Below are 17,172 nucleotides of genomic sequence, written 5' to 3'. Positions count from 1 at the left end.
GAGCCGAGCCAGAAGAGCCGAATCTATGAAAAGAGCCGGACTGCCATCACTAAGGTCGCCCTGTCCCAAATGGCACACTCCGGACTTGTGGTCCTCCTCAGAGTCCACACTTTGATGACATCACGTAGTCCAGACTTTAGGGACCCTTGATGCGAGTCCACGTTGGTGCACCGGAGTCGTATTTTGGGACAGACTCGAGCATCACACCGGAAATAGGTAGAGAAGTTGCCCGTCAGTGTAAACTCCTCCCTTCCGTCGTCTGATTGGTCTGATTGCCCCTTCGCAAGGACTTCTGGGTTGGCAAAGTCCGCGAAGCCTGCTGCAGTGCGGGCTTCGCTGAAGACCGCATCAAGGGGGCAAAGGAGGCGCTGATGAGCACACTTCAAAGCGTAAAAATGACAGATGGGACACCCTACGGACTCGTAGACTAAGCGAGAACGCGCAATTTAAGGCCACGAGACCGAAAGTCCACATGAAGTGCGCCATTTGGGACAGGGCCAATGTAGAGCCAGCGCTTGAGCCGAAAGAGCCGAATCAATGGAAAGAGCCGGACTGCCCATCACTAATACACACGCTAGTACGCACGCTAATGGTAAAATAAAGATTGGTAAGTGTCGTGATACGGAGGAGTGAAATTGTAAGTTGTTTTTAATTACCTGCTGGCTGCTTACCTTTAGCTACGTTTTCTTGAGGTAAAGGAATGGGAATATTTTGGTTTGCTATGTCATGAAAAACTTTAGTCTTGCACAAGCAAAATACAAGAAATTGTTAACTTAGCAATCTAATCACAACTCTTTATTCTTTGCCAACAATATAGGCCTAATAATCTTTAAAATAAAATATCTCTAAAATAAAATATCTCTAAAAGAGGCATATTCAACAGTATCAATCCCCATAGAATGTTGTTGTCACTGAAAACTAAATGTCATAGGGTCCCTGTTAATGCAATACTGTTGTATCCTTCAATTCATTGAGCAGATGAGATGGATATTAGAAAATATTTTAGGAGAGAGAAAGAGAAGCAGCTGCAGGAGATTGGCAGGCCAGTTGATTCTGAGGGAGCCGGACCCGGTGTGATTGAGGTCAGTAATGGTCTATAGGTCTAAGGATAGTTTTTCTTTTCTTTTCTTGAATTTCTTATAACAATAAGCATTTGTTGGCAGGTCTAGGCACTATGCATAGCATACACTACATTTTTTTTCATTATATTTAATATGCTAGCTATATTCTAACTAGGCCTGAGACTATTTTAATCATATATGGGCGGTTTCGCGGACAGGGATTAGACTAGTCCTAGACTTAAACACTTTTAAGAGCTCTCCAAACTGAAAACAACTTGCACTTACATATCTTCAAATACATCAGGGCCCTTTGTTTTACCTCAAAATGCACACAGGTAATGTTTTTAGTAAGGAATGTTTGTTAAAACTACTTATATTTCCTAATTAAACTAAGACCTAGTCCTGGATTAAGCTAATCCTGGTCCGGGAAACTGCCCCAATGTGATAAATTAAATATTAAATACGTACGGTAGATGTTACCTAAAAGTAGGCTAAAGATGAGTAAATGCCCACACTCTCCACAGATACACATGTGAAACAAAAATGAAAGCAGTCATACAGTACATATTATACAGTAATCATTACTCCAAATCTTTATTCCTTCCGCCATCAGGTTATTGTATTTATACAGTAGCCACTTAAAAAGGATCCATATCAATAGCTTACCTGGTAAAATACTGCCTTTTTGTTGTTGATTTATATTATACATTGTATTCATTTGGCAGAATAAATCATCTTTAATTGAGAAATGCTCAAACCTGTGTGTTGTCAAATATCACTATGACTTTAAAACTCTAGTTCTTGGGTTAAACTGTATGCAAGTCAAACAAAATTGCAATCTGATTGAACCTATCCACCATAGCATTCTGTGTGTGGACAACTTAATATAGAAATTAGATATAGTATGCTATTACTTTATCATATATTTACAAAAGCATACAGATAGCATTTAAGTCATTGCTTATAGAATAACTAATCAGGAGCAAAGTCTGGCCTAAATTCCCCCATGCAGCTTTGATGTGTCTAAAAGCTAACATTACAGTAACTTTTATTTAACAGAGTAGAAATGGAAGAGGAGGATATGTCTGTCATGTTTTACTTGTTAACATCTTGGTTTCTTGACTGGATGTTGACATAATTGTAGCTCAGTCAGATGTGAGTGCAAACATTTTGCAAACACAAGTTACAAATACTCTGTGGGCTGAGCCCCCCCTGTCTTCCAATCCTAGTGACGTCCCTGGCTTTTGTCAACCAAAAATGAAGCCAATACCATTTGAATGTCTTGTCTTCGTATTTCTGTTTACCGGTCCTAACATCCTCATTGAATTGTCTATATACAATAACATCAGAATACACAGAAATGGCAATTAAATGATTTCTTTTCAGAATGTCTTTTGGTCCAGAGATCTTTTTTTTACTGTTTTCCCAAACTGTTCCAAAGCCTGATATGTTAGCACGGATTTCTTCAGGTAGATATTTCTCAATCAATTTTACCATGTCCCCTCTACAGCCATCATACCGGTCATCAACTGAATCCTCTTCCATATTTAATGGATCTCTCTGTCTTTTAATACCCAGTCTGTCATCCTATATCCAATGAGAAACATTTTAATATGCTTAGTAATAATGTAATCATGATTGTATACTAATATACAGGCTCTTAATTTAATCTTACCTGTCCTAGGACAACTTTAGTGGTGACAATGAGAATAAGAGCTGCAGTGGTCAACATCCTGATTTAGTCTGAATCCTCAGATGTACAACGAATGGAGATCAGGTATGAATATAATACAGCGAAGAAGCTGCAAATGACAACAAATACAACATTGTGTTATAAATCCAAAATCTTTGCACAATAGTAAACAGCACATCACAACTTTTTATAGTTTTAAATTTACACATGAAGATGCATTCAATATACTTTATAAAGAGCCATTTAAAAAAGCAAAAATATTTCTTTAACTCAAGCGTTACCTGCCTGACAGCAGACGACTAGCGTGAATGTCTAATAATATTTTACAGGTATCTTTGGTGGACAAAATCATTTACAGTGACAAACCTTTTCAGATGTTCAGACTTCAGGTGATTTTGTTCCAGTATTCTTCAATTTTCAAAGTCAAAGTTCAGTAAAGTGGATATGATGTTGAGATCTGGCAATGAGCAAGAAACTAAGAGGGTTTTATACTTTTGAAAGTAGTAGGCGGGTCAAAGGTTTTCAAGAAAATGACATCTGAATATTTAATGAGTATTTTTTTATAGTTATCATCTGTATAATGAAGGCTAGATGTCTTACAGTGAAGTCTCTAACGTCATTGCCTGGCAGCCATATCTCTGACAACTTATAGCATTGTGTTTTAATGGTGCAGGTACTTTTAAATGACCATAACTTGCTCAATTTAAAAATCTTATGAAAATGATCATACTACGGTATGGCCAGCAGCCATATCACCCTGTAGCCCAAGACTCGTTGCGCACTGAAGCAAAGTAGGGTTAAGCCTGGTTAGAACTTGGATGAGAGACCTTCTGGGAAAACCATGTTGCTGCTGGTAGAGGTGTTAGTGAGACCAGCAGGGGGTGCTCACCGTGTGGTTTGTGTGGGTCCTAACACCCCAGTATTGTGATAGGGACACTATACTTTCAAAAAGCACCGTCCTTCGGATGACAAGTTAAACAGAGGTCCCGACTCTCTGTGGTCGTTAAAATCCCAGGACGTCTTTCAAAAAAGAGTTAATGGTGTGCCCCGGCATCCTGGCCAAACTTGCTCAATGTCCTACTAATCATCCCCTCATATACTAATTGACTTCATCACTCTGACTCTTAAATCAAGTTAGTTCAGTCCAATTGACCTTTCGCCGGCCCCTCCCCCAAAACGGCCATTGTCCAATCACACATCACAGCAACCGTTACTATGCGAGCACCTCCGACAAACATTCACGCCCGCAGCGTTTGTGAGCGGTGCATTCAATGGATAAAACAGTGTGGACTGCCCCATTCAATGGATAAAACATTGTGGACTGCCCCATTCAGTTAAATGTGTTGAACATTTACGAAGCATAAATACGTCTGCACAAAGGTAAGGCTTACAGCTAACTAGTTACAGTGTGGTCTAGATCTACTAACTAGGGGCAAGAACACAAATTGGACCAAAGTTATGATTACCATGAATATAATTGCCAGAATGTTAACCTACTCTCTATGCTAAATTTAATGAGTTATTTTGCCAACATTAGTTAACATGTTAGCTAACGCTAGCTACGTTAGCTGCTGTTGTGTTGGGACTTTCAGCTCCCCAACTTTATTTTTCGTCAGCTTACGACAAAGTCGAACATAGCCCCCTTAACAATCAACTTTAAATAATTTGTTTTATCTTTCATGTAGCATTTTATGAACGGAAAACCTACCCCTGAGTTTCCCAATCCCGTAAATGCTGTGCAATTTTATTATATTATAAGTTTTATTTATTATATTATCTGTCCTGCAACTTTTAAGACAAAACAATTTCCTATTTGTGAAATCTATCACCATAAATAAAACATTATGATTCTCAAAACGGCTATCCTCAAAACAACAGACAGAGAAATGTTAGTTAGCTTTGAATGGCTTTGAAACACACGTAGGTTTAGCTAGCCAACATACCCTTGTATTTTAACAAAATAGCTACTCGCAATAGACATTAATAGACTATACCATATGAAAGATAACTTACTCGGCAGTGCAAGAGCATGACTGGTCCACAAGGCTGTGCTGATTGCATTTGAGTTAGGTCATGTGGTTTCTCATTTCTTGCGTGAGACCGGTAAGCATTAGCCTCGATAGTAGTCGTGTCTCCTTCATTGCATATTTTTATTTTTTGAATATATCCCTCCACTGCATACTGTAACCCCTTTTGCCTCGATCTGGAGGAAATCGCGGCGGTATTGCGCCAAAAAATATCACTGACACGCACGGGTATATCGCTTTCCGCCATGGCAATCTGTCGCGCTGGTCATTTGTTTGTCGGAAGTAGCAACAGTAACTAAGGGGGGCGGGGCTCGGCGAAAGGCTAATTGCAGAATCATAAATCCAGGGTTGCCAGATCTGTGGAACAAAATAAACCCATTGATGCTGTAGCCCAAATTCCAAACCTTAAACCATCATACCAAATTGTAAAACTTTCTTTTTTAACATTTACTAGCAACATTTCGGGGAGGCACAGTGGCTCAGTGGGTAGCACAGTTGCATCGCAGCAAGAAGGTCCCTGTTTCAAGCCCCTGGTGGCCTTATGTGTGGAGTTTGCATGTTCTCCCTGTGTCAGCATGGGTTCACTCTGGTTTCCTCCTATAGGCCAAAAATATGCAGGTTAGGTGAATTGTAAATGTCAAATTGGCCCTCCCAAGCATGCCTGTATGGATCTTGCATGAATTTAGTCATAGATAAACAAACAAACTAGCAAAACGCCTGGAAAAAAACCCAATTAGTTACCAAGGAAACGTACACAGGTTCTGCACTGGTCCCTCTTCATAACAAAAAATGTGTTACTTTCAGTAAAATACAAGAATTTTAATCAAATATAATTTAACCCACAAAAATAAATAACCCATCAGCAAAAATTTATTATCTGTTGCAATAGCAATACAGATACTTTTATGTGTGCAGTGGGGTGAGGGTGTCTGTCCATCCTGAGAATCTGCTAACCCTACTTTGATGTTGAATTATGTTGAAAACTGTGCCTTGGTGGAATCCACAGCCACATTAACAAGATGTGCAAGGAAAACCACAAATTTCTTCTCAGAAAGCAAATTTTGAGTATGAGTATGGTGTAAATGTGGATAACAATGTTATAAAACTATACAGCATTACTCATTGCGTCAGGTGAGGTGGTAAAATCACCTTTTGACCAAAGAAGGACAAGTTTTTAGAGCTGTTTTCTTTGGAAAAAAAATCTTTCATTAGTTTTAAATCTGGTTTCTTCTGTTTCCATAGCCTTTTCATTAAAATACTACACATTCCCAGTCCGTACTTACACACGTGTAGACCTACACATCAAATATATATAATATGATAATATATATATATATATATATATATATATATATATATATATATATATATATATATATATATATATATATATATATATATATATATATATAATATTATCCCATAGCAAAATACATATTCAGACCTCTGTATTAAAAAAAATTATGTGTATGGACACAGAGGACACAGAGAGCTTTCAAAATATAACGTTTTGAGATCATCTTTCAGTAAAGTGTCAAACATAATATAGGCTGAGTACATGAGTGCAGTTCACAGCCAAATTAACACGATGTGGATGGGAAACTACCATGATGATGGTGTTTAGTTTCACATCTTAACTCAGAAAGCACAAGGTGAGAATAAGTAAGCTGTGTATGGTGAGTTTATTATGAGTAATAGGTTAGAAATACAATAAAAAGTATATGTAAAAGTACATTTAAACATACAATACCATTTGAACCTATTATAATTGTTTATAATACATTTTGCACTTTCTTAAAGTAAAAAACAATATTGTTGTAGCACAGTCTAAAGCCCAGCACAAAAGATAATTGAGCTGAATTGGTACCGATTATCTTATCAGATTTTCTTGTGATGTGTTAAGAGTGAGTCAATCTGCTTGGAAGCATGTCGGGGCCGCTTCGATTGCAAATCGTAAATATTGGAGGAACCCCAAGGACAAAACACGCACACATGCTTTAGATATCACATAAAATGATACCCAATCAGAAAGAAAGCTGATGAAAGAAGAAACCATAACAGGAGCAGTCATGGTGCAGCAGGCACAGTCCAACGTGAGATGGAGATCAGAGATGTAAAAAGCATTAGTATTAATGAAAAAGCAACAGTATTAACCCTTGTGCATTGTTCAAATTTACTACCTTTCGTGTTGTTAGTGGATGAAAACATCCACTAAATTCAACGGCTATAAAAATGTATCAGATGAATATTTTTTCCAAATTTTTTTTACATAAATCTGTTAATCAACCTCAGTACTGATCAAAACTACCAAATCTTCACAAAAATTCCATGATTTTAACCCTTTAATTGCCAAGTTTATAAGGTGTGTCACTGATTTGGGGAAAAAACACACACAAAATGACAGATTTTCAATATAAAAAGTGATTGTAAACTGGATTTTTTTTTAAACCTTTTTCAGAGTCTTGGGCATGCCAAAGATTGGTAAAAACATTGGCTTTAAAGCATTTTTAGTTTTTGTGTAGCATCTGTTTTATTTTTTTTCTCACTCATTCTTTGTTAGTGGCTGTTTTTTCCCCATTGACTTCCATTAGAACCACATTTTTTGATTGGAGATCTATGTCTCCTTTTTATCATGCATTTTTGAATGTTGGTGTTTTTTCCTTTTGCTAAGAGGTCAAATTAGTCATTTTTACTGTTGATCGCCGTGTGGCCCTGTTGGCCCTTTGGTGGCCCTGTGCGGAAGCGGGGCTTGGTTTCTGGCTTGTGCATTGTGTTTTGTGGAGTGTGGCTCCATGATAAAATCATGTTTGTGTGTGTGTGTGTGCGTGTGTGTGCGTGCGTGTGTGTGTGTGTGCGTGTGTGTGTGTTTGTGTACCTGGTAATTATCACGTTGTGGGGACCAATTGTAAAAGATAGGAATGCCAGTGTTTTTGTGACCTTGTGGGGACATTTTGATGTCCCCATGAGGAAACAAGCTTATAAATCAAACAAAATGATGTTTCTTGAAAATGTGAAGTAGTAGAAGGGTTTCTGTGATGGTTGGGGTTACAGTTTGTATGGTATAAAATGCAAGTGTGAGAAAGATTTCTGTAAAAATTTATGAACATCATTTACTATGAACACAAAAACAACTTCAAATAAATTGAACAATGAAGCAAGAGTAGAGGATGGATGGAGAACTAAACAATCAAACTAACTTTTAGTGTGTATGTGTGCAGGTGTGTGTGTTCAGTATTTCCAGCAGGACTTGCAGCATATCACTTGGTGCTCTCTGAAAGTGTGTCCACCACAACAGATGCAAGTGCTGACATGTTTGTTCTTTGCACCAATTGCATGTTCCCCTCTTCACTCCTGAGCTGCTGGTGCCTGCTGGTGTCTGTGGATTTGTGTCTGGAGAGACAGCTGCAGGAGACTGAATCTCTCTCACCAGTGCAGTAGCAACTGGTGTGCGAGGGTGATGCTCTCTCCTCAATATTGCTGCAGAGATTTTCCCAGGTCTTCTAGGAAAGCCTTCTCCTAAACAGCTTTTCACCTCCCTCGTGCATGAGTTGCTGTCCCTCCAGACAAACTTGCAGAGAGCACCAAGTGATATGCTGCAAGCCCTGTTGGAATGACTAAACACTTATGTGTTCATAATAATGATGTTCATAAATCTAATGTCTAATGCAGAGAAGATTTTTACAGAATATCTTTTTTTCATGCACACACACACACACACACACACACACACACACACACACACACACACACACACACACACACACACACACACACACACACACTAATAATATTCTTTTATTATGGAGTTATACTCCATATAACTCAATGTACAAGTCAGAAATTAAGCTTTGTTTTTGCACAGGGCTACTAAAGGGTTAATAGTGCCACATTGTGATAAACTGTAAAAATTACAAATTTGACCTCTTAGCAAAAGGAAAAAACACCAACATTCAAAAATGCATGATAAAAAGGTGTCATAGCTCTTCAATCAAAAATTGTGGTTATAATGGAAGTCAATGGGGAAAAAACAGCCACTAACAATAAATGAGGGAGAAAAAAATTAAAACTGATGCTACACAAAAACTAAAAATGTTTCAAAGCCAATGTTTTTACCAATCTTTGGCATGCCCAAGACTGTGAAAAAGGTAAACAAAAATCCAGTTTACAATCACTTTTTATATTGAAAATCAGTCATTTTGTGTGTGTTTTTTCCCCAAATCAGTGACACACCTTATAAACTTGGCAATTAAAGGGTTAAAATCATGGAATTTTTGTGAAGATTTGGTAGTTTTGATGAGTACTGAGGTTGATTAACAGATTTATGTAAAAAAATTTGGAAAAAATATTCATCTGATACATTTTTATAGCCGTTGAATTTAGTGGATGTTTTCATCCACTAACAACACGAAAGGGTAGTAAATTTGCCCACAGCATATTGTTGAGTTTTTAAAAAATTTCAAAGCATTTTCTTAAAATGTGTGTAAATATAAGATTTGTCACCAAAAATCATTCAATTTGATAAAACAGAGAAAAAGTTGTGGCCAAATTAAGAGTAAAAAAAACCCTCTAGTGGATGAAAACATCCCCAACAACACATAAGGGTTAATGAAAAGTGAAGTGAAAAAGTAAACGTCGTGAACACACGCATTGCAAGTCGTGAACACACACACACACACACACACACACACACACACACACACACACACACACACACACACACACACACACACAGAGCAGTGGGCTGCTATCCCAGCACACGGGAGCAATTAGGCTTAAGGTGCCTTGCTCAAGGGCACCACAGTCACAACCTGCCAGCCATAGGGTGACATTATAGCAGCCACATGATATCACATTATAACATGAATTTCTCACTATCACAACTTAAGTGGTCATATTGAATACACAGCTATGACAATAAATAACATAGGCCAACAAAGTGTGACTGAGACCACAAAAAATAAGCTTTTGGAGGAACTTGTGAGATGTTAACCATATTTTATTAACTTATTAAATTAACAGATCCATAACTTAGTAATTATAAATTAAATAAATGCTTTGATATTCAAAAAAGTATATCGGGAAAAAAAATATATATATATACAGGGCTCTCAAGTCTCACGCATTCACTGTGAGACACACGCATTTCAGTCAGTTCACATGATCACAGGCCACACCATTTCTCACGCTGAGAAGAGACTGATAACTTTTCCTGCTATATACAATTAATGGACGAGGCGCAGGTAAGTTCTCTGTCAAGTTCATAACTGTCTTGAGTTTTTCTCGCGCTCTTCTGATGATTCTGTATTTCACGGGACGGGTGGCAACCCTAGCCAGCTGTGAGACTTGAACCTATCTGGTTACAAGCCTGAATTTCTAACCACTAGGCTACAACTGCCCCTAACATTTCTTTATGACAATCGCTCATTTTTAAAATCACATTTATGACTTTTAGTGTGCCATTAAAATAACTTAATGTACAGTAAAGGTGTGACTGGCCTGTATAATAGGTACAGGGAACAGTATCAGTGGATAGAGAACAATGATTAATGTTTTAAGAAAATTTCAAGACCCATATTGAAATAGTTAATTTTCTATGATTCTTCCACTTGTTCTTCTTCTGCCCTTGTGTCTATGGCAGCCCATAGAACCATTTTGAAATATAAAAAAAACTAAATTTTGGGGTGTCTCCAACCCTTCTCCTGGAGAGCTATAATGTCCTGCATACTTCCGTTCTAACCATGCTCCAACACAGCGGTGTTTGATTGGGGTTCTAAAATCTACAGGATGGTAGCTCTCCAGGAGCAGGGTTGGAGACCCCTCATCTAGAGACACCCAAGACAAAAACTTTTCAAAAGCTTTTTGATAGGCTAATCCGTATACCACGAAAATGAAATCGGTTGCGAGCATGCCAAAACAAATGTGAGGCTGTATCTTCGCAAATGATTTGTGTATTGACATGAAACTTGGGAATATGTAATTACAGTCATGACCTGAGGGTCCATGCACTGTTTTGACACAGCATCACCTAGTTGTCTCGAGATACGTCAAAGGCTATTTTTGCTACTGCAAACAAAAATCTAAAATCATGATAGTGGTCTTTAAGATTCTTTGAAGCATGCCGTCAAACAATACTAAATGGATTCCGGTTGGCCATTTTTGATAGAAATCTGATTTAGAGCGATTGCTTACGCTGTGTCTGAACTGTTTCATGTTAGCGATTGCTTCCGGGTTGCATAAGTTGGGTAAGAGTACCATCTGGTGGATAGCGGTATTACGGATTGTTGGGAAAACTTGTTTATCCATGGAAGCGTTTTCTATTAATTGACGTGTTAACTCGTCAATGGTGGGGAAGAGCTAGTTATGAAAAATGGTTCTTATTGCTTAAAACTACTGCATATTTAGATCTAAAATCATAAAAAGCAGAGAAAAACACCAGACCTTCAGTATTGAAAGTCTGGCTACGCGATACTAGTGCTCTGACTATTATGGTGACTGAATTATTAGTGTGGATCTGTACATTTTTATTTGTTTGATGATAATGAAAATGTCAAAGTTTAACCAAACATGCTTCAATTTATCATTATGGATATATTAATTAAATATTAGGTCAGTTTTGTACTATTTGGGCAGTTTAGAGAGCCAATCGTGTTAAATAAACATCCCGGATCACTAAAGACCCGATTATGGAATAATGATTGGGGAAACACTCATGAATTTAATGGTTAAGCCATTCCTGCTTGCATTCAGATTTGTCACTGGCTTAGAAGGTAATGTCACACAAGGCTTTTCGTTCCATTCATACACATGTGAATGAGTCAGACCAAAAAGGCAAGCTCATATGATGATATTTCAGAGGTTGCTGCGTAGCAGAGTTCAAGTCCTAAAAGGGACCAATGGACGAAGCCAAAGATCATATTGATGAGCTGCTCCCCGCCCACCACCCACAGCAACGTCCGGCAAATACTTGCATGCTCAGTCTAGTTTAACCATAGCTTTACACCCCTTCCAGAACCCTGCCATCGGTGAATAAGCGACGCCTTGTGGTACCTTTGGTAAAGAGCACAAAATGATACTCCTGCTCTTTCACCTTTACAGTTTCTTGCTGGTTGAATGATCTCCCAAACTCTGTCCGGTCAGTTGCATCTCAGAACATTCAAAAATATCTAAAAGCACATTGTTAAAAACTCTGACTTTAAAAAGCTTCCTCGCTTTGTGCAGTAAATTGTTTTGGATAAAAGTATCTGCTGAATGCCGAAATGTAAATGTAGATATTTGGCATTAAAAGTGGTGATTTTTTTCCCACTATCAGTTGGCTGATACAGTGAGATTTTATTTACAGAATCAGGAATTGAAAACAGCAGACAAGACATACAGATTTATAGTATGGGACAATGTTTTTTTGGGATGTTTTGCCAACCAGTCTAATTTGGATCTATAACAGTAAGCAGGGCTAAAAAATGTGTTTATTTAACTGGGATAAATATGTCAAGTCTCAGTATATCACTGATGTATCCAAAATGCGATATGGCCCATAGGCTCGGCTGTTGATGTGCAGTCAAAGCAATGTAATAGTTAAAACCAATTCATGAGGATATTAACTCTCTTAATCTTGCATACAGATGCAGGACAATTAGTATACATACATTAGTATACACAATGACAAATTTATTTAAAAGATCCTGCTCACAAAGTCATTCTCAAGTAGTTCTTTAAATGATTTCATTTACTAATTCATTCAGTGATTTTACATCATTACACCTGAAGAGGGCGATCAGTGAACATTCACCGGCCATATACAAGACACAACACTTTAAAATAACAAATACTAAAAGAGACATTTTTTTACTGTGTTTACTGATGTGACTTTAATCTTTTTCCAGACTTTGGTATAAGTTTGATTAATAGGTAACCTAGTTACTACACTTTAACTACCATGATTTATTTATCCCTTATCATATTATAATAATTGCATGAGGGCGAGTAAATGAATGACTACTTGTCACGTAAGTGTTCCTGTAGCTCAGCAAAAGGTCATGGTTTCCAACCCAGGGAACACGCATACTGATAAAAAATTATAGTTTGTAATGAACTGTAAGTCTCTTTGGATAAAAGCGTCTGCCAAATGCATAAATATATATGATAAGAATTTGACACAAAATATACATTTGAAATATTTTATTTGGTTTTTGTAACAAATTCAAACATAGCATGAGAAACCAGACAGCGGAGTAAAGCATTAAACTTACCGGTCAAGATGAATCTGGGGAATCAGGGTTTGTTATCAGGGGTAAAGCTGTTTAAATAAGAACTATATACAAAAATATAAGTTCAATTTATTTTTTTATTTTACTGTACCTTCTTTATTTTATATTGACAAGAGATGAGTTGCTACAACAAATAAAGTTGACTTATTTCAACTATATTTTGTAATATATGACAACTCATTTCAAGGTAAATAAAAGTAAATTAAAATGACTTGTAAATCCAAGTTGATTAAACTAAACAATTTAAGGCAGCAAAGAACTTTTTACAGTGTACGTATGCAACAGAACAGCTAATATGCAACAAATGCATTTAACTCTGCATATAATCTGAAAAAAAATAACTAAATGACAATCATTCAGATAAACTACTTAAAGCTGCAATCCTTAACCTTTATAAAAGCCATGCTTAAATTGAAATGAAAATATGTAAAGGCTGATCAGTCAGAGATAATTACATCTGATATTTCTTGGGCTTGACTGATGCCACCGCACACAGTTTAAGTTACTTTTTATACCAGTGCTCTTCAACTCAAACACAGTCTTACACCAGTCATCCTTTTGACCTGTCCTGATATCAGTGACTTTAAATGTCTCATATGGGGGAATCAACACCTCTTTCTGATTAGGAAACTGGGAGTAGTTTGCCACATCAACACCGTGACAAGTCTCGATTTCAAAACAAGATTCATTTCCGAAATTAGTAGTTACATTCTGATAAAGAGAAGAGGACGCAAATGAGCCAAAACGAATCTCTGTGTTCTTGGCAACATGATATTTAACATTGGTACCACTAAAAGTTGACTTGCATTCCTGTTGCATTTTCTTTAGAGTCTGTATTGCTTTTGTCAACCAAAAGTGAAGCGAATACCATTGGAATGTCTTGTTTTTGTATTCGTGTTTACCGGTCCTAACATCCTCATTGAATTTTCTATATACTATAACACCAGTATAAACAGAAATGGCAATTAAATGGTTTTTTTGCAGATTGTCTTTTGGTCCAGGGATGTTATTTGTACTGTTTTCCCAAACTTTTCCAAAGCCTGATGTGTTAGCACGGATTTCTTCGGTTAGATATTTTTTATCCACCAAGTCCTTCATCTCGGCTGCACAGCCATCATACCGGTCATCAACTGAAATCTCTGCCATATCTAAAGGTATTCCCTGTTCTTTAACAGGCCGTCTGTCATCCTATATCCAAAATTATAATAACTTAAGTAATGATGTCATTATGCTTGTACAATAATATACAGACTCATAATTCAATCTTACCTGTCCTAGGACAACTTTACTGGTGACAATGAGAAAAAGAGCTGCAGTCAACATCCTGATTTAGTCTCAATCCTCAGATGCACAACAAATGAAGATCAGGTACTGTATGAATACAATAAAGTCAAGAAACTGCAAAAGACAACAAATACAGCATTGTGTTACTAATTCAAATTTTTTGCACAATACTAAACTGTGCATACTGTTCCGCGTTTGTTTTACATTTTGTTGAAAGAGACATTTAAAAAAATTTAAGTTTTTAAAGCAAGCACATTTCTGTGAATATCTAATCAGGAATCAGGTGATTATTACAGAATTTGATAAATAAGTTTAAAACTATTAAGTTTTAGTTCACTAAAGTAATAAAAGTGTATGTTAACATGTCATACCTGTATGCATAAAGAAAGAGTGGTAATGAGGAACAATCTCAAAGGGTTTTCTGAAAGTAGTAGGCGGGTCAAAGACACCCAGTACTAAGAAAACAGCATCAGTTCTGAAAGGTCCCGTTTTTTCTGTGTTTTTGAAGCTATGATTGTGTTTATGGTACGCAATATAACACATGTGTTCATGTTTTTTGTCCTAAAAACAGTGTCACAGGCCGGAGCGGACCACTAATGTCGTGAGTCACGCCCCTCCCTAATTTCCACCTCGAGGAGGTCCCAAAAACACCCCAATGACCAGAAACACGAGAGAGAGTAAGTATAATTTAAAACAAACTTTATTAAATTATTTAAAAGAGAATGGGGAAGGGGAAGGGGGTAGCTAAAACTAGAGCTCTCTGAGCCAGGGAGAGCGTAGACAACAGAGTCGCCTTGGACTCTCACAGGGACTAAGAGGTACGTCAATCTATCTTCCTCTTCAATTGCGTCCGCACGTGACTAGACGGTGAATATTCCTGTTCTGGTTCCTTGTGTTCCCAGCAAGCTGTAGCCGAGCCGCTTAACTTCCTGTCCTGGGCAGAGGGATGTGGGCAAATACCTGGATCGGTGACCTTGACAGATAGACGGCACAAAGTATTCCAGCTGGGGCGTCTAGAGAGTCCACAGGTGTCCCGGAGGCCAGGCTAAAGAGGCCTAGAAGGTACACAGGTGAGTATGCAGGTAGTAGGAGGGGATACAGTAGGCTAGGCGCTCCTTTAAGCGTCCAGAGGGGATATGCGAGGTAAGTACGTTGACACTTGGCTCCGGGTGTGCAAGCGAGTATGCAAGGGCAGTATTCTGGGCTCTGGGCTTGGATGTACAGGTAAGTATGGAGGGTAGATACACTGGGCTCTTGGCTTTGGACGTACAGGTAAGTGTGTTGGGCAAATACACTGGGTTCATGGCTTTGGACGTACTGGTGAACGTAGAGGGCAGGCACACTGAACTCTTGGCTTTAGGGAATACGGTAAGTATGTAGGAAAAATACACTGGGCTCGTAGCTTTGGGCGTACAGGTGAGTATGAAGGGTAAGTACACTGGACTTGTGGCTTTGGGCATACAGCTGAGTATGAAAGGTAAGTACACTGGGCTCTTGGCTTTGGGGCGTACAGGGAATAGGCAAAGTAAGTACACTGGACACTGAACTTTTGGGGCGTACAGGTCGATGTGTAGGGTAAGTATGCTGGCCTCTTGGCTTTGGGCGTGCAGGTAAGTGTGAAGGGTAAATACACTGGGCTCTTGGCTTCGGGGCGTACGGCGAATATGCAAAGTAAGTACACTGGGCTCGTAGCCTTGGTCGTGCAGGTGAGTATGGAGGGTAAGTGCACTTGGTTCTTGGCTTCGGGGCGTACAGTAAATAGGCATGGGGGGATACACTGTAGCTTTAAACAGGCGTGACTCACCAGCCCAGAGGTAGCGGAGGTACAGCTTTAGCTCTGGGGGCTTTGATGACAAGAGAGACCGTAAGTACACACACAACTTCTGATCCTCCTTACTAGGATGGATTTCGAGAGCAAACACTCAGACGTGGACTTCCAGCACGTAGTGATACAGTCCCACGTCGAAACAGACCCCTTGGCTCAAACCTACAGACTGGCAGCAAACAAAACACACATTTTCACACGAGTTTCTTTAGCAATATGCTACTTCAGTGACAGGCAAGAGAAGATACATCACCACTTGACTTGGAGTTGGAGAGCAGGTGGAGGTACAGGACAGGGCTTTTGCATGTGGGGCCTAGCACGGCCACAGATGAGATCACAAGCGGTGGGTAGTAAGAATTGAAGCACCACACCGGGGATGTACTGTTCGAGTCGGCCTATCGCTTCCCACACACATCCAGCACATCCACTGTTCCACAAGGCAGCCGATCTGAATTCCTGCTCCTTCAGTACTCCACACACTACTCGCAATAAATCCCTGCTTCTTACAGACTACCTGTCACCACCAGATAGGAGAACGAATTACGAGTCGCCGTCCATGTATGTATAGAAGTTTCAGTCGCTCACCAACACCAGCTCACACTCTTTCATCCAGAGTTCTCCTCTTAGGCCTAGGGGGCGAGTGCTGACAACATTGACACAGCACCACACTACAATCCTCTCAAGTGTACACACATCAAACAGGAAGACTCACCCACGGCACTCCACACACCCACTGTGAATTAGGGTCACACCACCACGTTGGGCTGGGAGTTGATCCTGAACAAATGAGAAAAAGGCTGGCACAAAGGATGGCTGGATGGGACGTCCACCCCGTGACTAGTAATCCACACTTCTTGCCTTCGGCTCACCCACCACTACTTTACACAGGTGGGGTCGCAACACACTGTGTCCTGCTAGCAGGGAACACACTAACACACAAAGTTAGCAGCAGGGGTATTCCCAAAGATAGCAAACAGTTCGTACTCTGGCTTGTTGACACTCGATGCTTTCCTTTCTT

At 38.9% G+C, this 17,172-nt stretch overlaps 1 protein-coding gene and 1 long non-coding RNA gene across 2 annotated transcripts; both read right to left on the bottom strand.

The window, feature by feature from the left end:
- Window positions 1-2,307: 2,307 nt before the first annotated feature.
- LOC129425739 (uncharacterized) lies at window positions 2,308-3,207 on the bottom strand. The gene is made up of 3 exons (XR_012359367.1): window positions 3,121-3,207; window positions 2,737-2,863; window positions 2,308-2,648 (listed from the first exon to the last, which is right to left on the bottom strand). It is a non-coding gene; the product is annotated as an uncharacterized lncRNA (long non-coding RNA).
- Window positions 3,208-13,486: 10,279 nt separating this feature from the next.
- Window positions 13,487-14,368, bottom strand: LOC141350844 (erythroblast NAD(P)(+)--arginine ADP-ribosyltransferase-like). Its single transcript, XM_073856676.1, has 2 exons — window positions 14,315-14,368; window positions 13,487-14,233 (listed from the first exon to the last, which is right to left on the bottom strand). The coding sequence occupies exons 1-2, from the start codon at window positions 14,366-14,368 to the stop codon at window positions 13,487-13,489; spliced, it is 801 nt and encodes a 266-aa protein (XP_073712777.1).
- Between the last annotated feature and the right edge of the window lie 2,804 nt (window positions 14,369-17,172).

This window comes from Misgurnus anguillicaudatus, chromosome 19, assembly GCF_027580225.2.
Source record: "Misgurnus anguillicaudatus chromosome 19, ASM2758022v2, whole genome shotgun sequence".
Taxonomy (NCBI): Eukaryota; Metazoa; Chordata; class Actinopteri; order Cypriniformes; family Cobitidae; genus Misgurnus; species Misgurnus anguillicaudatus.
Note: the sequence above shows the minus strand (reverse complement) of the source record. Positions and strands in the feature narration are given on the sequence as shown.